Below are 21,895 nucleotides of genomic sequence, written 5' to 3' on the forward strand. Positions count from 1 at the left end.
CTGAAATGCGAATTTCCCCTAAAATGAATCTTGACACCGTTAATCCTTTACACAGTAAATTGACAGCCTGGAGGATTTCTTGAAAATATGAGATGATCTCTAATTTATTATTATTATTATTATTAAACAGGATTTATATAGCGCCAACATATTACGCAGCGCTGTACATTAAATAGGGATTGCAAATGACAGACTAATACAGACAGTGATACAGGAGGAGAGGATAAATAATTTATAGAAATTGCTCCTAAAGATGAATATCAGGAAAATAATTAAATATATCACCATTGTCTTTGTCACTTTTTGTGCATACACAACAACTGAATAAGCAATGATGCCCCTCATCTGTTGCATGTAGGGTAATCGCATTTACATATAAATGTGTTTGTTAATAATATAAATGCAGAAAACAAATTACTTTGTGTGCTTCATATCTGTTCAGCATAAGTCTTAAAGAGTAAATCTATCAGTTTGTCCATGCAGGGTAAAGCAACAGGTTCTCTTGATAAATCTTTTCAGTTCTGACCCTAATAGTTGGTACATCCTGGTATGGGAATGTCACAAAACCTGTTCTCCTTCATTGGCATGGTTAGTCCTGGGACCCCAGGGAACTTGTCCCTCGGCTCTAAATTGATGGTCCAGATGCCAAGGCCATCCACCAGGTCTACTGTGTTTCTGCCACTGTCAGGGAAGTGAATGAGTGTGACCGTGGTACATCATTGTTTTCACTGAACTGCCCAGCGGTGCCCTAGGTTTTTTACACAAAATGTTTGAACATTTTATAGCAAGCAGTAATTGCTCACTGCTGCAGGTGAGATGCTACATGTGAGGAAGTGTAGGGGTGTGAGTACCTGTACCACAACCTCACCACCAGTCTGAACATATCCTTTAAGGCGCTGGTCGCCAACCTTTGGGATAAATCCACAAAATCCGAACAGCGCATGCGCAGGGAGCGGTGTGTCACTTAAAGAGAAACTTCTCCCAGAGCGACGTCATGATGCCAGAACCTACCCTCTCTCCCATTGCAGGCTCAGACCTGCTTGCTAAACATCCTGGGGGGACAGTACACAGGGCTGTGGACACAACAAAAGTTTCCTCTGTCCCTCCTGGATGATTAGCAAGCAGGTCCATACGGAGGACAGAGCCGCAGACCACCAAAATTTTCTCCGGTAAATTTGGCAACTGCTGCTACAAGGACTAGCTCCAGGACAACCTAGGTTCAGGAACCGTGTTAAATGATGCTGGTTATCCCACGCAGAACCTCTAGCAGCAGAGGAAAACTGTTGGAGTAACTCTGAAATGAAGCTGAATAATATAGCAAAAGCTTTTTTTTTCCTTTTCATTTCTATGCTTTTTCTGCCGGAGTACAGTATTATAATTCTTTTAAATAAAGCTGCTAGGTATTACTCTAATAGCTGTGACAGGGTGGATTACATTAGTAGGATGAAATGTCCCTGCAGCAGACTTCAGATGTTGGATCAAGTGTCCCTGCAGGGGATTTCTGTACATGAGATGGCAGTAAGTGCAGTAAGAAGCCTTCTGGGTCAGTGTGAATTCCAGAGAAGAAATAGGTAGTGGCTAGAACATGTAGAGGGAGGGGGTGACCTTGTTAGGTGCTGTGTATATATATGAGAAAGAAATAGTATTTAGGTGTATGTGTTGCTGAAAAGAAGAAGGGAGGTTCTGGACTGGGGGAGGTGTTCAGCTAAGAGAAGGCTGGCTTTTTCTGCTGCAGTCACATGAATGTAAGATCAGATTGCCTCTCATACCGGCTGTCAATGACTTTAGAAGCAGGAGGAGTAGAGGGACCTTGGCTCTGCTATCCTGCAGCTTGACTTGACAAGTGACACTTGGCTTACCACAAAGCTCACACATACCTGCTCACCTTTATTCTTCAGGATTGTGAAGCTGAACACTACACATTGCTACAGAGCTTCAATTGCTTTCTATTTGCTTGAAGTCCTGAACTAATAACTGGATCTTCTAACCTGGACCAAGCAGCTCATTCTTGGATCTGTTAGAACCATCATGACTGGAGCCAATTCCATGTGCACTTGTTGATCTACAGGTTCTAGCAACATTTATAGGTCAAGCATGGCAGTGCAGTAGAAGAATTAATAAAGCATACAATCTTCTTGTTGGTGGGTACCAGAGAAATGTTTGAATTGGAAGTGCCATCCAGCCAAGCCATGTCTCAGACAGAAGTGGATTTAAGTTGTGGCATTTCATTTGCTTCAGATCTACCAGAAGATCCAGAAGAGTTGTCCTCCCTTGCAGCCTTAAGGAGAAGAAGACTTTCAGGCAAGGAAGGAGCTAGAAGGAACTCATATCAGTTTAACAGAAGAAGTTCTGCTCAGCTGGAACTATTGGGTTATGACCCACCAGGGACTTCTTTCTCCTGCTGGTCCCCAGAGGAGCCCTCATCTCTTGAAGAAAAAGCAGTACCCATCATTCAGAACTCTTCTATCTCCTCAATCCTCCCACCACTTATTACCCAACAAGATGTGCTACCATCTCCAGCAACACTGCCCAGTATTGTGGACATCAGCTCTGAGTCAGAAGATGAAGCCAACAGCCCCAAATCTCCCTCAGTTCCTAAACAGAAACCTTTAGTGGTAGAAAGCAAGAGGGAACAAGAAGAGAATGAGGAGAATGAGACCAAAGCTGTAGCCACCTCGCCAGATGGGAGATACTTGAAATTTAACATCGAGATTGGGAGAGGGTCTTTTAAAACCGTTTACAAGGGTCTGGATACTGAAACCACAGTGGAAGTTGCCTGGTGTGAACTGCAGGTAAGCCAAGTACATTTATATGTTTATAGAAACACTATTACTTTTAGATTGTGTAGGCATGTTATTTTGTATAGTAAAATACTGGAAGAGCAGTGCCATGACTTCTGATTGGTTACTGTGTGACCGCACTCCATCCAATGCTGGATGCACATTTCTTTGCTTTTGTGTGTGCAACAGTTCAATGAGTAGAAAAATGGGCTTGAATGGGTAAAATAACTTTTAGACCCATTTTTAGACAATTGTCCTCAGAATAGGTGTACCAATTTATAGATTTCCTTTTACCTTTTGTTTTGAGGACATATCTATAATTTTGAATGTTCTTTCACTTTCTTGCCAAGTCAACAATGTTCACTAGTACAAATAAAGTGGTGAATCTCAATTATTGGGACCCAGACTACAGGTAATTAGGTTTGTAGTGTATTTCATGCTGCTACGACATATTGACATTATGGGCCAGATCACACTAGTTTGTGGTAATGGTCACTTTACACAAGCTGAGGTGCCTTCATTAAAGCAACTCATTCATTTCCATTGGGCACTTTATGTACCTAAACTCATAAAAAAATGTACATGCACTATTTTTGGCAACACAGTAGACCACAGGGCACATTTGTGGGTTGTGGTGTGCAACAGTTTTTTTTAAATTGTGCATAACGTGTTTGGGTGCCATTTAAAATAAAATGGCACGCACATACACATCACATATACACCTGTGCTTTTTTTGTGTGTTGCAAAAACATGGTAAAAACATTTTCAAAAACGTGTTTTCCAATCACAGCTGCAACACTTAAGTGTGAATCAATCTGTAGAGTTCATGCATTATTAAAAGTATGTAGAATGTGTTTTCTTTTGTAAAACAGTTTAAACCATGTTGTCAAACTCAACTTGCAATTAAATGTGACAGTTCCTAAAGTTGAACACTTATGCTTCATTTACACAAGCTGTAACTTTTCGTTCAGCTGCAACACCGGCAGAAATGTCTGAAATTAGAAATGTTTAATTGGTGCTCCCTCAATGCTTATCTAGCTGATAATTAATGTTCACACTGCCTTGAATACACCTCCTATAAAGGGAGGTCTTGGGACAACTAGAAGATCCTGGGTCATTCTTCCAAGATGCTGTAAAACATTTTTTGGGTGCTTATTAGACATTTACTGCTAAAGAAACTCCGAATTCAATGGTTTTGTACCACTTACAATAATAGCTATATTGAAAAATATACATAAATGCCAATACAACTGCTTGTGTAAATGTCTCTATGAATGAACATTTCCTAACTTTAGACAGCTTCTCAGTAGTAAACTGCTAGAAAAATGTCCACTGAGCCACTCATGTAAATAAAGCCTTTTAGTGTTTTTTTATTATCCATCATACTGTATACTCTGCAGAAGTACAGAAATCATATTATGTGTTTCTCTTGTAAATGTTCCACGTTCTTATAGTATTGTTATGACAACACTATACACTGGAGATGTGACTTGGTGTGAGAGGCCTTCATTCTACTTTCATTGCCATTCCAAGGGCCGTCAATACATAACAAACATGACGCCTGCTAGATAAAATAGGCAAACACTGGAAACTGCACATTGATTATTTTTGTAAGTTTGCTTTATGTCGCTGACAGTATCTCAGTATTATGTTTAGTATAACTGTGTGATTGATTACAATGTTGGAAACCTACCGGTATATTGAGGAAGTATTGAGACTTCCACTGCTGTCTGAGATATCTTGCACTTATGCTAATCTGGCAGCTTCAGAAGTTCTGCAGGAATTCTGATTTCACTTTCCTGAACTGTATACTTGTTTCAGGTCAACGACTTGGAAGTATCGAAGCCTGAGATAGTCAGCCTTAAAAATGTCAAAAATAATATGGGTTTTGGGGACATTTTCAAAGTTTTCTTACATTGTAGGGAATGGAAGAACAAATGCTAGGTACAAATAGAGATGATAAGATGCGTGGAGAAAAAATATCATTCATACTATACTAAAACATAATACAAAGACTACACATTAAAGTACAAGTTTAGTCAAGGAATGACTTGCTTTTTTATGGTAATTTACATTTTTGTATCTATCTATCTATCTATCTATCTATCTATTATTACTATTAATATTATTATTATCTTCTATCTATCTATCTATCTATCTATCTATCTATCTATCCATATAGCTGCCTATAATCTATCTATCTATCTATCTATCTATCTATCTATCTATCTATCACAGAGCTAACCGCTAACTTTCTACCACTCGATGAAGCTGTTGATTACCTGCTGCCACACTCATTTAATAATAAGAGTGGTCTTTACCATTGATAACTTTTTTGTTCAAAATCAATCTAGAAAAACCCTAATTTTTATTAGATTTTTGTTTGATTTTTTTTATTGAATATTTTTAATCCAGTATGAGTACTTGTAACCTGCAATATATGACATTTTTTTATTAGATACTTTTAATATTATTAATAATACTTTTAAACATTTTTAATTTTACCTTTTATCTTCTAAATATGTATGTAATTTGCACCATTTTAAGATAGTTCACTTCCTAAGATTTGGTCTAAACACATCGGACCTGATTTATTAAAGCTCCCCAAGATACACTTTCATTAGTGAACCTGGGTGATCCAACAAACCTGAAATGGAACTGGTCCAGGATTAAAAACATTTGCTAACAAAAAGCAAATTACTTTCACCCAGGTTCACTGATGAAAGTGTATCTATCTTCTCCAGCCCTGGAGAGCCAAGGCTTAAAAAAATATTTTTTAATTCAATATTTTAAAAAATAGGCCCTGTGACTTCAATGTTCTTGAATAACAGATCTTATCTATCTCAGGAAGCCCAAAGTTGCAGTATTCTTAGCTTTTGTACTATCAGTGTCCATCATGGCAAAGCATTTCAATTCTCGCTACATATGTATTAGGGAAATTAACATTCCGTGTCTGCGTATAGTAAAAACTGAGTATAGTTATTTGAAGATATCCATCTCTTCACTGATCCTTTTTATATTGTGACAAGTATTTTGTTTGCATGCACTTCCATTCGATTGTCAGTGCGCCATCTGCTAACCCAAGGTGCCGTTCTATGTAATCAACAATCCTAGCAACACTTGATGATGAGATATTTGTTCAATGAATAAGGTGACTTAGACCCCAGTGTACTTACAACTAGCACAAATAGTACTGTGGTACAAACTGTAACTTGTAGCTTTTCTAGGCACTGATCGTTATACTGCGTCCCCTGAATGAACCTCATATTCTTCGTCAATGGGTGGGTAACTTCTCTCCACAATGTCATTAGAGTTCTGCCTCTTCTAAATACTTTGCTTGTGTGTGATTCACTAAAAGGTTCATTCTCCAGCATACATAGTCAAAGGTGCCATTTGTGTTGCAAAAAAAGAGCGGCAAGGCCAGATACATGTGGCCTTCTACACATCTGGGATCTACAAGGAAACAAAGGGTCTTATTTATGAAAGTGCCCAAAGTAAAATGTTTTCTTTATGACCCATAGCAATCAAACTGCTTGTCGCTTTTATCCCTCCAGTGTAACATTGGAAAATGAAAGGTAGCCTTTAGTAGTTTGCTTTGCATAATAACAGTTCCACCAAGATCTTTTCTTAAACACAACCTGTTGTGATTTGACCAGTTGTACAAAAAAACATAAATATTTTACCTTTAATTAGTTTTCCCTCTGATTTCTGGTTCTTCCCTCAGCACATAGATTCTGTCTGTCTAGATCAGATTAGAAAATGAGAAAGGGACAGTTAGATGAAAGCCGTAGGCTACATATCCTACAGCAAAATGCCATTAGAATTCCTAGATCATCTGACTTTTGTACTTTTATATTGGATTACCATTAAAATCTAAACAAAACAGCCTTTCATAAATAAGATAATTGTATATTTTAGGATAAATTAGTGATATAGTAGTAGTTGTAGTAAACATGTGTATCTTGGAATTGTTTCTGAAGGAAAAGGTTTTTGAAATATTCTTGAACTTCTATATATCTATTTATATTTACCTCTTTCAAATATCAGTATTATTTCACCATTGTTTTACAGACTCTTTCATAACAGTTAGGGATTGCCATTTACAGTACTTTCTCCTGAAAAATAAATGCTTTTTTAATTGTTTTTTAATCAGGGGGGAGCCCTTATCATGTGTGGGAAAAAGTTTGTCAAGCACTGTACACGCCTTTAGTCCTTCAGCACTACCCTCTTTTTTTCCCTTGCTGCTACTAGCCACTTCTTATATGGGCTTAATGGTTCCCAGTATTTTTTAAACACTTCCTATGGTTATAGGCGGCCAGTCGCATCACCCAAACTGTGTTATCATGAAACCTGTAATCACTGTAGAATTCTTGTAAAATGTTGGTGCTCTATAAATCCTGTTTAATATTATTAATAATAATATTAATAATAATAATAATGATCCATAAAATGCTTCTTACATATTTAAAATACTATCCAATGGTAAGGACTGGATAAGTGGAAGAGTGCTTTGTTTTCACAAACTGTGCACCAATTTTTTCCTGACCATAGCAGATAGGGTCTAAAAGTTGTAAATTTGGAAGGGCTGAGTTCCTGGGGAAGATCAAGAAATAGGCATTTTTCATTTCCCCTACAGGCCAAAAGCCAACTGTATCAAGAATAAAAACAAGAAAAACATTGCATTTAAAGAGGACCTTTTGGTACCTTTACAATATATTTGTATTTTCAAATTATTTTTTAAAGTTTAGGTGGGCTTTTATGTTTTCTTGCATCAATATAAATATTGGCTGCACCATTTGCCATCAAATGCTACCACAACTGTGTTGCCTCTGGAAATTATAATCTTTTCAAGAAGTGAAATAACTTACAGTAAATGGAGGAAAAAAGTATTCCCATATTTTGCATACTTCATAAATAAATAGGAATTTCAATTATACTTGTGACCTTAGACCAAACAAGCCCAGTTGCACCTTAAATGACCCCTTTGTAATGTGCTAGATTCCAGGAATTGTGGAATAAAAATGTTTCCTTAAATTGCTTTTTTTATGTTTTACATGTAAAACATTTTGCCTCAGTAATTATAAAGGTAAATATTAACTTTATTGTTCTTTATGCACCAGGACTTGTAGATGCACCTAAGGCATTTTGTGCTTATTGGCTTTTCCAGTTATGTGAGAACGCACATAGAGTACAGTTTTTATCTGTGAATCTCATTTCCAACCTTGTAGCCACATCATTGTGATTTTATGTAAATTTTGGTAAGGTTGAACAGGTTTTTGTTTGCTAGTGTATTTAATATCCCAGTGGGGTTTCAAAAAATTTCAATTCTCAATAGTAAATTTGAATAAGAAAATGAATAATCAGATTTAGAAAACAAGAAAAGTGTATTGATATAGTCCTTACACACTGCAATGTTTCCAGTAATATTGAAGTTTTTTTCAGTTCCAGCAAGTTTTTGGTTTGATTAATGTGACATCACACTAAGAGGAAACAAATTATATAAAAGTACCTATGGAGTATGTAACAAAATTCTCCTACTGAGTGTTGGGCTTGTAATAAGCACTTCTGGAACATGACAATAGTAATTCATACAATCTGTTCATTCCAATGGAGACTGCTACAGATTTATAATAAAGGTAAAGAGTTAAAGAGAAAAAATGTGAGTAAGACACCAGATCAGCTTAAATTTAATTCCATTGTAATTCCCTTAGCAGCGTTCTATTTGAGGTCTCTTGATTCTATTAGGCAGCATTGCAAAACCATGGAAGAAAGCTGAGTAAGTGTCCAGTTTTTATTCTACAGGTCAAAGTAAAATGACACTTACATTTTTGAAAGCCAGCATTTTATATGACATACCTGCTTACAGTAATTTTATTCATACAGAAAAGAGTATTTTATAAAGGGAAAGCTTAGATTTAGATGCCACATTTTCTGAAGTTCTTCTTCATAGGATAGGAGTAGAATGGCATATGCTTTATCTTTATTTACACCTCTTAAAAAAAATGGTCTACATCACTGTTGGAGTCAAGGGGTCTTTAAAATGACCTCAAATTCAAAAGGAATCACCAGCATTGCTTATATATTACTTATATTATTTATTGGAAGCAGTTCCCCAACAATAATGTTAATGACAAGTATTCACCAATACTATATGCATAAAACTTATTGAAACTCAGTGTATCTGATGTGATAATAAGTTTCACACTTTTTTTTTTCACTGCTTTTTTAAAGGGCAAGATTCCAAGAATGTATAAATAAAGTATAAGAAACATAACCAATATAGATTCACTTTAATAGAATTGTAGAAGACACACTGTAGCTATGACCGGTTCAGCTGTCATTATTCATCATAGTCACTTAGCTATTTCCCATACCATAGGTGCATTTTTGAAGGGTCAGTCCTCCTAAACATATACAGTATGTTGTGGTAGATACTGGAGAGCAAAAAATACTTATTTGGAAGGACCTCTGAACTTGTAGTCTGCTTGTACTGCTGGAGTACTTGTGTCTGCTCAACATTATTACATTTCCCACTTTCTCCAGGGCCCCAATTAACAGAATGGTGGAGTGTCTAGGGAGGTGTTATGCTGTGCATTAAGGGCCCTTACTTCAAATTTGCCCAGGGCCCCTCTTTGTCTAGAACTGTCCTTGATACAAATGTAAAAGGAACCAGGATCCCTGTCCACTAAAATCTACCTATAATTTACTCTACACAGTCACACTACCTTTAAATATTGTTTTCAGCCAATCGTCTTGCATCAATGTATGATGGAGAACTGTGTTTTGATTTACTTTACACAATATACTGCAAGCTAAATTTCATTTTGTCATCCAACAAATTTTATGTGACAATTTTATGTGTTCCCATTGTTTACCAAAACACATTTTTACTGCATTGACTGAACAAATGATCAGGAATGCAACACACTGCCCCACAGTTTTAAAGCATGACATGTCCGGTATCTATTAACTTGACACACTCCCATCTATTTTATTGGAATACATTGGATTACATTGTATTTGTGGCAAAATACATTTTTTTCATCATCTTAGAATATGCCCAAGCCATCAGGGAAGGAACAATCTATGGATGAAAAATTCAGGGTCAGCTGACCTCATTTTAACATTGCTAATCCTAGACCTGGCCAACTGAAACAACCCAGGGCTTAACGCTGCCCCCACAAGGTTGGGTGTGCAGTGTGTATTGAGCAGCATACAAAAGAGCAAGTATCACTATTACTCTAAAGGGCCTTTACTTTCAGAAAATATATCATTTTATTGTAGTTTTGAAGTATATGTATCTCTAAAACAAATATGAATAGTTTAGATAACCTTAAATGTCACTGTACCTACGGTGTCACTGTCATTGAAATTCTTTACAACCATTCTGCTTACATCACTGTATGGTGTACAATCATATGTCTCTTACGTGACTCAACATACTGCAGTAAAAATTACATCTTGTCATCAGTGTGACAGTTTTATGCTTTCTCACTGTTTACTTGAACACATTTTCACAGCATTGACTAAACAAGTCTAAGGTCAGTGATAGAGAACACAGCATGCTTCACATCTGCTTCATGTTCATACCCTCAAGGTAAAAATGTGACTTTTTTTGTATACTAGAAATAACTATAATATTACATAGAAACTTTCAGCTGAAAATTCCTGGTTGTAGGACCTCACTTGCTAACTAAAGCAGGACTAAACTCAACGTTGGTGGGTAGTGAGCTTCTACAATAGCATACTTCCCACTTATGGCACCAACCTACCTGTGTACAGCCAGCCCACAGCAATGACAGGTCAAGGGCCTGTCATTTGCATCTCAGAGGAAGCCTCCATCTTTGCTGCCGACTCCATGGTGGCGTACATATACGGCACATGCATTGTTCAGTGTAGATCTAAAACAAAAAGCCACCATTGCATTGCATGCATGCCTAATGTATTCATAAAGTCAAACTATCCAACTGTTTGCCAATATGGTAACACATCGATATTCAATATATTATGCAAGTTCATGTTGCCATCCACAAACTATTATAAATAAACCTTCACTATGTAACTATGTATTAAGTATTATTTTGTATAAGATTTTTTAAGACACATATTGAAAAAATTCCTATGAACTCACAGGGATAACTCTGCTGGGAAAGTATTTTGGTTCAATAAAATGTATTGTTTCCTACTGTATAATGAATATTGGATTTCCTCTGTTTAGTTTGCTGTATCAGATTTACCTGACATTATTCTCAGTAAAATCATCAATCAATTTGGCCAGAAACATGTTCAAACGTGTTAATATTTATTTGCTACAGGGCTATATGTACCAAGGATCACAATCCCAGACATATGGGGTTGATTTAATTTTTGCTTTTTGTTGTTTCTTTCCTGATGTATTTTCCATTTTAAATTAATGGCAACTCATCCAAGCACACTTTGATGTGCTTTCACTGTATGTGTGTATGCATTTTATGTTTCACATCAACATGGTTCATACCATGTCACACATCAACATTCAATGAACTGTTTGTTTTTTTACTGTGCTATGTTACAAAGATTTGTTACAAAGATGTTCAATTACCATCCTACTCACAAGGTTTTGCCAGACTGGAAAAATCTACATCAGGTACACAAACAAAAGTAAAATTCTGACTGGGGTTCTGGTATTCTCCTATGCTACTAAAAAAAGCATTTTAGTTCTGTCTGTATCCCTTTTGCAAATCTATAATTTTTCTGTCTGGTGAAACTTTAGACAGCGAGACAAGAATTAAGGATGAATCTCTCCAATAGATAACCAAATAGAAGTAAAAAGTGAACACAATCTCAATCTCCTAACCTCCCCGCTCTATGCAAAACCAAATTTTTGCCTATTTTGGCTCTCATAATGAAGACTTCTCTGCTGATTTCTAATAAATGAAAAATAACTATTTTAGTGTAGTAATTTACCGTTCTTGTGTTCTGTATAATATAAAGAGATAAGTCAACTCCTCGTTCTCTTTACTTACTGTAGAATACTTTGATATACAAATAAAAGTGTTACTAAAAAAGCGCAATGTTATGGTAAATTTCACAAAGACACCGACTAATCCTAAGAGTATGTCATGCCTTTCTGCTAATCACAATCTTGCCTGTGTCTTCTGCTACTGGTATAAGGGACTAAGGAGTTAATATACCCAGGGAGGTGGGATTAACATTAAAGTTGCCAAGTCCAGAGTATATGCTCAATATGTACAGAAAGAAGAAATAAAGAGTGGCTTTTTGAAGGCAACATTCAAAACAGGGTGTTTTTTAGTTGGTGAATACTGGACTCCTGACTAGACAAAGTCCGCCTGTGCTATACAATAAATAAAATAATAAAGAAAAATCTGTGTTGAGATTAAGAGACAAAAAACACACAAGAATTCAGTACAATATTGTGTTTTGCTGTATGCTTTATTTTTCTTTATTATATTATTTATTGTATAGCACAGACAGACTTTGTCCAGTCAGGAGTCCAATTTTCAACAATAAAAAAACACCTTGTTTTGAACGTTGCCTTCAAAAAGCCACTCTTTATTTCTTCTCTCTGGACATATTGAGCTGCTACTGGTATAGTCATCCCTGACCTGGTTCCTTGGGATCTCTTTAATGTTCATGCTGTCATCCAAACATCAGGTTTAGCCAGTATTTTTTAAACCCCATTTTAAGATCCATCTCCCTTTTTTATTCCAATTTTTTTGCAATTGCAATTAAGTAGCATGATGGCCTTGGCCTTTTGTGTGTAATCTGAACACCTACAGCATTTCACTCCTTTATTTGTCCCGATGTTGCCTGTAGCCTCATGTTCTTTCGTCATGTTTCACGATCATACCTAACCATACCTAACTCCTTTTTTTTTCGTACTGTTCAGTTCCAGTAGCCCTTGGGGCATCATCCCTTTTTTTCTGCCATATTCTACAACTCATGAAGTTGCAAGTGTGCTAACAGATGTAGGGTCTGGGGTGACAGGTAAAGGTCAGAAGCATGATATTAATGATAATGATAATATTATTAATGATAATGATAATATTATTAATGTGGTTCTATTAGATAATGATTCTTGAATGATAACAATTTTTAATGTTTGTTGGGTCACAGAGAAGTAAACTGGGTTATATGCAAAATGCCAATGAGAAAGATGGCATAGGCCAGGGTAGCTAAAGTTTGGGTGGAGGTTGTTGCTGTACCATGTCTGAGAGTGACGAAGAAGAACTATGCTACTGAACACCAAGTTTTGTTTCAGACATGAAGAGGTATCTTGGCAGATACTGTCTTATATGTACATGGAAGTTATTTGTGCCACTAGCATGTCTCATGTGCCATGCAAGTCAAAACTTTAATATTTATATTCAAACAGTCTAAATTTAAAGCAGATTTTGTTGCGAAAACTTTTTTTCATGTGAGAGGATACTTTTTGTGATGTTATCCTTTAAGCGCTCCCATTTACCTTCCAGCATCCTCCACAAGTGTTACTGTTACCCATTCACACTCCATGGGTGATCTTTACTATCCAACCCAGCTGGGCTCTTCATTTTCCAAGAACGCATGTCACAATCTCAATTTATCTCTGTTCACCAACTTTTTACTTGAAATAACAGTAATTTTCTTAAGAGTGTTGGATAACCAGGCTGTAATAGCTAATAATGATTTCTATTTCATTATTGGTAAGCAGGACTCTGTGACTCTAAAATCATTTAGAATAAGAAGGCAGAGCATCAGGTGCAGCTTTTAGTTCTAATTTTACAGGTAATTTAAATGATCTCAGATGCAGAATAAGCATGGCAAAACCTAATTGCAAACTTCTGTTTTTTTATTCATGGTTACCATAATGACTTAGAATGTCCTTCAACCTGATTATATATTCAACCTGAGTATGTATAAAAGTTATGGCTCTAGTGTATCAAAAATTACTTTCTTTACTCATAGTGTGCCATTTACAATTTTATTATCCAATGTGAGAGATAATAATTTCTTCTGGATCATACAGCATGACTTGTGTGAAAAATATGCTGAACACCAGTTATGCCTATTATGTTTGTTTCTGTAGCAGCTGTTGTTTGCTAATAGTCTTGACTTTCAATACTGCTTCTTCATGTTCAATGCCAAGTTAAGTGAATCTGTTATCAAAATATTCACATTTGAGTATTTACAAATGAGCTGTAAAAAAAATATCACTAACCTTTGTAGCTGCAGACACTGTTGATCAAATCTTCCGAAAAAAGTCATACCGGTAGCAGAAGCATTGACTGCTGTGGGGAGTGGAGTCCCTGCTTAAAGTAGTGATCTCTTTGCAGAGGTCTAACACAGCAAGTCAGAACTAGAATTCTCCAGTCAGCAAAAAACATTCCTCCTGTTGAATGGAGAGCTCTGGTTTTGTCTCTGTGCAGGGGACATGTTGGTCCCCTACAGAGGCCAAGGTCTCTCTCTCTTCTGCTGCTGCTACTAGGATACAGGCCTTACTACTCAGGCTTTTGCTACTTTAGAAAGAAAATGTACTATGAAATATAGAACACTCTTTTGTTTTGACTCACCTGGAATATACACTGCTTGGTAAAAAAAAAAATCTCCCGCTCCTGATCATGGTAGACATTTACCATGGTATGATTTTGGTAAGCTTTTGCATAGTTACAACATTTATTCCTGTTCAGAGTTGCATTACTTTCCGATGATGTGAGAGTAACACTACCTCACAGGCTTAGGGACAGGCTTTTCCCACATAGTGTATTCAAAGTTAGAGTTCAATTGGACTTTAAAGAATATTTAGTCCTTGGTGTCTACGCCACAGTCATTGCCTAACCATCTTTCTGTCTTCCTCTATTCACATCTCTCTCGTGTTTCTTGTAAATATACTTTAACTGGTGTTTACCTTCCTGCTTTCTAGCATAAAACGAAATGCATGTAAAATGTGAAGCAAAAAAAAAAACAGTTATGTGAAAGAAAGAAACATTCTCCTTAAATACCTTAATCTGTTCTTTTGTAACCATCTGAAGTCACAATCCAGAGGGCCCCTAATGAGACCACTGCTAATTTCCTGAAGCCTGTACTCTGCAGCTTCCCCTATACTTCCTTTATCACCAGAACATTCACAAATCAAATACAGGTTTCCCTCTAATTGGTGGCTGCAAGAAGCCTTTTATTATTGATATATTTATATCAGGCTATGAGAGCATCTGTTGCATACTGAGCACTTAGATGAGCACATTACCAACAAAAAGAGGTGTGGTAGACCGATACAACACAATTGTGCCTGGTTAAAAACTGAAGTACACTGTGGGTATGTGTAGGTTATATAATCTTAAGTGACTAGATTTAAATTTACATTAATTTCATGTTTTGATTTTGTTATACTTTTTTTTCTTCTTTTATACTTATTTTTCTTGCTTTCAAACAGTAAAATTAATTTTCCTAATATCCTTATACAATTGTAAACATTTTGATCTGTTTTGATTCTATTAGTATGTCAATAACAAAGTTCAATATTTAACCTTTAAATCTCAGTGCCCATCTTCTACATCTTATATATCACCCCATTGTGTTCTTGACTTCTCCAGTAGAACATGGGTTATTTTGTCAGTTATCATGGCATAGCTACACACTTTTGAGCCGTGATGCTGAATTTGGACCTGGATTCCTATAATTTCTTCTGCTGCAAGTGTGCACCACTGGTCTACCACCGATGGTCTTCTAGCCACAGATCTATGGGCTCCAGAGCTAATTTTTGACTAGGACCCTACAATTTAGAACAAGAAGCTCCTTCATCAGGAGCCCCCTTCAGCAATGCCTCATTATACCACAATTCTTCCCTTAACAACCTCATTCAAATGTGGCCACCCTTTATTACATAGACCCCCTTGACAGAGTGCAACTCCCTGCTTTACAGCAGAGCTTTACGTTTTGCATCTGGGCAAGACCCCACTCTACATATATAAATATATATAATTTACATCAGAGACTCCCTCCACATCAGTACATGTACATAATGCCTTTTGACAGTGTGCTATGAATATGACAGGATCAGTTGCACAACCTGTTGTAAAAAGTTATATATGTAGAGCTAAAAAGCCAGACGTTCCAGACCCCTATCTCTTACTTCCACTTATACAGTCCTTGGGTCATAATGCCTAACTCCTTATGGCAATCATCTCAAACTGTCCACATAACTATTCACACTATAAATAGACAAAAAATAAACACTGGCACTTTGGATAAACTCTAGATGTGTATAGATTGCATAACATATAACAAGTCAGCCAAGGAGATGTCTGCAGTGAAAGAAGCTGCAACTGGCAGGTACTGATACTGTGCATGGTAGACAAAGAACTATGTAATGAAGAACTATCTACAAATACTCTCAGTGGGCTTTCATCCTCTTTTCTTTGGCCCTTCACGGGATTCACGGGACAAAAGAAGTCATCATTTATTTTAAACAATGTCAAACAATTGTTCTTTTATTCAGATTATCAAATAACATTGTTAAGTCTTTAATATATAGATTTCAATCAAATATGACATACCCATCATTTTTAATTCTCTCTCAATAGATTTATACTACATCTTCCATATAAAGTAGCCATATAAATTAAGATATGACAAACGCGTTTTATATGTTTATGTTAACAAAGTCCCCTTACAGTACTGTTAGGAACGCCACTCAATTCTCTGCACTGCACAGTTGTGGGGTTCGTGTTCATCATGCTTTCATCCAAAAAGGAAATATTTCGCTTGGGGCCTGATCACTCCATCAATAGTATTGAACATTAGGCCCAATTTCATGAATAACGAAAGACATATCAAATTATCAGAAAATGTAACTCTCCAGCATCTTCCTCAAACTAAAATATTACTTTTCAATAGTCTTACCATTTAAGGGTGTCTATGAGGAGCCTGGTATTTATATGGACATTGACAGGTCTAAATTGTATTTACAATATTCAAGTTTGAGTGTAAATTGTCATCTTCTTCATTGTTTACAGAGTCATATGCCATACAGATCATATTCAATATGTTGGAAATACAATATTGCATTCAAAATCCAAGCAGAATACTATGATGTAACACTAAGGATGCTTATACCTTCATACTCATTTCATGTATAGAATTCTTTTGCTCCATTTTATATTGAGAGTAGTTTGAACTAATTTGGTTGGAGAATGAAGAGTACAGAATGTTTGAGCCACTGGAACACAAAAGTGATGACAAGGCAGAAGCCTGAGGACTCGGAAATAAAGGGTTATACAGCATGCAACACTGAATGCAGTAGATTGTATTGCAGTAAGAGATCAGGACATTTTGTGAGAAAAGGTGCAGACATGATCAATAAGTTACTGCAGAACAACTTGTGTGTGATGGGGGGATAAGGATTGCCAAGGAACATAGGGCCTGATTTTTGAAAGCTCTCCAAGGCTGGAGAGAATACACTTTTGGAAGTGAAGATCCATTACAGGTTTGCTGGATCACCCAACTTCACTGATGAAAGTGTATTCTCTCCAGCCTTGGAGAGCTTTCATAAATCAGGGCCATAGTGTGAACAGCTGGAGAAGAGTTTTTAGATGAGATACTGGAAACAGTATAGAGTGAATTTCAATAGCAGCTAGCACAAACAATAAGGAAAGAGGTGTGACACCTGCGTACTTGTTTTATAATGTAGACACAACTAAGGATACAGAACTAAGTTTATAGTGGTATTATGTAAAATGGTTAAAAAATTACTGTCTATCCTGTGGTAATACCAGTTCTGAGTGGACATGTACTAAGGAGCTGTCAGGACTGCACAGCAGCATGGTGGCTCATCAACTGTCATTCTTGCCTTTGCAAAACTAGGGTCAAGTTTCAGCCATGAGATTGTATGTTCTCTGGTGGTTTTCTCTGGGCACTTTGATTTCCTCCTAAATCCTAAATACCAGTATATTTCTGATGGTCAGAACATTTTGTACTGTACTTAAAGTTATATGTTGGGAAGGTAAACTGCATGTCAGAAAAATAATAATACGTACTGAATTATGTAGGTTTAAAATTGCAAATAATGTCATTATGTCACTATACTTTTATGATGGTGGCATTTGTCATTTCATAGGGTCCATTTAAAGTGGCAGGTTGACATGATAGTACTGATTTCACACAAAATACTTAAAAGCCAGATTTTACTAAATTTGCCTTACTGAAACTGAAAGAAAGTCCATTTATTCCATGCAATGCTCCATGCTGTGCCATTTATTCCTAATGGAACTCCTATGTACGTTTGGTGCATATTTACCTAACACCAGAATCAATACCATGCGACTTAGAACCAGGGAATGCACATGCTATTAATCAGTGAAAATGTGTAAATGGGCCCCAAGAACGAATACAGCAATGGAAGCTTTCCTAACCTTTTAGCAGTAGTTCTGCTTTAACTCATTTGGCTCTGGCATACATTGAGAACTCCAGATGCCTTACCACTTTGCCTGCATTATTTTCTTCCACTGACAGTGCTAGATTTAAAGCCAGGACATGACTGGGGTAAAAAATATTAAGTCAGTAAGACCATGAGCAATTCCCATCAATCTAAATCTAAACAAAATGTCTAGCATGGTAAACCTAAATGCCCCAAACTCTTAATTTAGTCACAGTTTTCTATATATTACTTTATGGAGCAAGCATAGTAAAGCAAAAAAAGAAAAAATTGGTGAAGTCACAGCTTTGAGGTTTTAGAAAAAAACTTGCCTTTAATATATGGAGAACTTATTTAAATTGTTGGCACTTATTGCTTACCTACAAAGCCAAGCTAAGCCTGCACCAGCTGTTCTGGTGATGTTTAGAGATCTCCTTGAAAAACAGCCAAAGTGTTACTTAGGTCAATATTAAGTCGATAAAGGACAAATGTTCACGGAGTAAAAAAAAAAAAAACAAATATGGATTTTTTTCTTCTCAGTCGATGCAGAGAAAAGCAAACAGTCCTTATAAAACATGGGTTCGTTTTCTATAACAGAAAAAAAAAGATTCCTACCTGATTTATAAAGGCAGAAAGTCAGATAACTCACTGTCTTATCATTCTATAGCATGCTTTTTAACCTTTTTAAGGTCTCACAGAAAATTTGGTAAAAGTAACTTATTGGGGGTCAGTCATGAAAGAAGACTTTTAATTTGATGGCCAGTGGGAAGATTGTCCAGGGTTGTCTAGAATACCTCCATTACAGACAACTAAATACATCAATAAGTCATGGATCTGGGTCTACCAAGTACTATACATGCACCATCAAATGAGAGTTCAACCAGTCACAGCACAAGGATTCCCTGGAGCAGTGGTCCCCAACCTTTTGGAGCTCACGGACCACTGATCTCACCTGCGCAGGGAGCTGTGTGTCACACAAAAGGAAAGAAACTTCCCCCCAGAGTGGCGTCACGATACCAGAACCTGCCCACTCTCCCATCGCAGGTCTGAGGCTGCAATGGGAGAGTGGGCAGATTGTGTGCAGAAACAACCTGCCCTCAGCCTAGAGCATGTGATCCATATGGGGGATATGGTCTTCGGCTGGTGTGCCCCCCCAGCGGGGTCCTTCTCCTGACCTTGCTGGGGGGTGCACCGGCCACAGCCGCGCCCCACCTGCCAGGCTGCCGTGGCCCACTAGAGCTTGGGGACCCTTGCCCTAGAGGACCTCTGGAGGAACCCTGAGATTCTATGTAACCCTGGTTGATAATGGCTATAATTTATCTGTAAGGTAATAACTACATGTTAGACTAAATCTTACATTTAAACATTACTTAGTATGCATACACGTAACCTGAAAGTTATATCCGTTTCTGCTCCATGCAGAGCATAAGATGCTCCATAAAGGATATTTCTCTCCTGCCATAGCTGTTGTTTCTCTATTACTGGATAGACCCAGAGGATATGTTGACAGTTTGACCCCACTTTGAGTCATCTTGTATAAATGTTTGCAGGCATCATTGACAATAATAGAGTTACCTGTACCTTGTAACTATACTATGTAACTATATTAGTGTCAAATTGCATTGACACTATTGCTTTGATGTACAGATCAAAAGACTTATTTGACCCACACATACTATCTATTCCAGCAATTTCAAAAACAGGACTTTGTTTTATTATACCTCGTACATGTTTATATAATATCTCTGCATTAAAAGTAATGACAAAACGACTTACTAGATTAATAGCTGAAATGTAAAAGTGCATTGATCCATGAAATAGGAACTGAAGTAGGTAATGATAATGTCAGTCTTTGCAATTACTATAGAATTGTGTCATTTACTAGGCCTATCATTTCTCTACCCCGCTTAGTCTTTGTTAGAACATGCATTTTGTGTATAAATAATGACTTTGATTTCTCTGATAACAAGTTTTGATCTGTCTGTTACTAAAAGTTTAGCTATTTTTCTTAGAAGTAAGGAATTGTGAATCATTACAAACAAATGTTGACACAGGGTTTGTGTTATTTTTTTACCATGTCAGTGCTGTCTATAGAAGTAGTCTTGAAACGTTTGCAATTTTTTTGAGGTGTTGGAGCATGTTTAGCTGCGTATGTTGGCTGTTTCCGAGTGTGGGGGACTGTTAATCCAACAATGCAGATGGTTCCATAAAAGCGGGTCCCCGCTATTATCTCCCTATTGTTTTTTCTTTACTGGATCATTAAAGGACTCCATTATCAGACAGTCAAATGGAAGTAGACATGTCATCCAGGCAGTGTCATGGTCACCTGATAAAGAACTCTCTTTTTGTACACAGTTAATAGTAAAGTAAATAGAAATACTTTGGACCTGACTGTGTTGTGAATGTGGATTTAGTATAATAATGAGCATTTTGTTTTAATGCCAGCAATTAGTTAAATGGGGGTGGGCGGTGAGGGATAATAGGGAAGGGCCTGGAGTTCAGCTTTAAATCAACCCTATAGTGACCCAGTTTAAAAGGAATTTCAGCACTGCATGCTATTCAGTTTAATGCGCAATACGCAAATAAAAGAGTTTTGTTTTATGACACTAATAAAGAACTACATAAAAAGTAAGTGGCAAAATTGACGTAGGGCAAGACAGAGAGGGACAGGTTACATATATGTGCAAAACCTGTTTAAAGCCATGAGAAAAGTACAGTTTCTCCATTTTTCATTATTGTTCCACCATCACAGCATCTGTGTATTACCTCACTGTGGGAATATTGCTCCTTACTGTAATAGGGCATAAGGGGCTATTTAAAAGGAATGATACCGCACTGTAGTTTGTGTTCATGTGCATTGTGGTAACCTGCGGTTAAATGTGTGTGATTGGACCCCTAGTTAGAAATCTAAATGAACCTTTCATTACTGTAATGAGAGCCTTTCTGTAGTTTGGAGGTATGGCAACTACCATACTTTAGATGACAAATCATGGGGTCTGCTTTAACACTAACATTTTTATATTGTATGTGACTGTATGCCTAATGCTGGTTTCACATCTTATTATTATACTTTACACTGTTGCAGTATTGTCTTGTTCAGCTTTAACCTGCTGAAGATAATGGTTTTGATACACTGATTGTTTATGGGTTTTTTTCGTGGTTGATCATCTTGCAAAATCCCCAGTGTGGCTCTTGGCATTTCTTCCCCTGTTGTAATGGATTTTCTGACCTTGTGAAGGCTGGCTGACATTCCTCCATATAGCTTGTAAACTGGCTGCAGTGCCTTGGTTCTTGGCATGCCCTTGTGTTATCAGTATTGTGGAATGTGCCTGGATCCTTAAAGAAAACTTCATTTGTAAATATTTTGTGCAAAATTGTAGCTTGTTTTTACACAGTAAAAATGAATCTGTCAGTGCTCACAATAAAAATTAATAACTCCTAAATTCAAATGATACAAAGTAATGTATTGCTACTCTCTCAGAACTGTATCTGCAAAGATTCATTTTTGTGATGATCCAACAAGTTACTTTGGATTTAGCCAGGGGTTAAATATCATATATCCAACAGATAGAAGAGCATAGAAAAACTTGTAGACTTAGACCCTAATAAGACAGTGGTGCTTACAAAAGTTCAAGTGTGATACACTGGAAAAGCCCCACACAGTGGCAAAATGAATCTATAGGTAAAGTCACCTATATTGTGTCACTTCTAATTTGTTTTAGTGGAT

At 36.8% G+C, this 21,895-nt stretch overlaps 1 protein-coding gene across 1 annotated transcript in view; it reads left to right on the forward strand.

Moving 5' to 3' along the window:
* The first annotated feature begins 1,692 nt into the window (after positions 1–1,692).
* The window catches only part of WNK4 (WNK lysine deficient protein kinase 4), a 116,167-nt gene continuing 95,964 nt past the window's right edge, over positions 1,693–21,895 (forward strand). The window contains exon 1 of the mRNA XM_072404058.1: positions 1,693–2,792. Within this exon, the coding sequence (XP_072260159.1) occupies positions 2,157–2,792 (636 nt within the window). The 5' untranslated portion in view covers positions 1,693–2,156. The remainder of the gene's footprint in view (positions 2,793–21,895) is intronic.

The sequence above is a fragment of the Pyxicephalus adspersus genome, chromosome 3 (assembly GCF_032062135.1).
Source record: "Pyxicephalus adspersus chromosome 3, UCB_Pads_2.0, whole genome shotgun sequence".
NCBI lineage: Eukaryota > Metazoa > Chordata > Amphibia > Anura > Pyxicephalidae > Pyxicephalus > Pyxicephalus adspersus.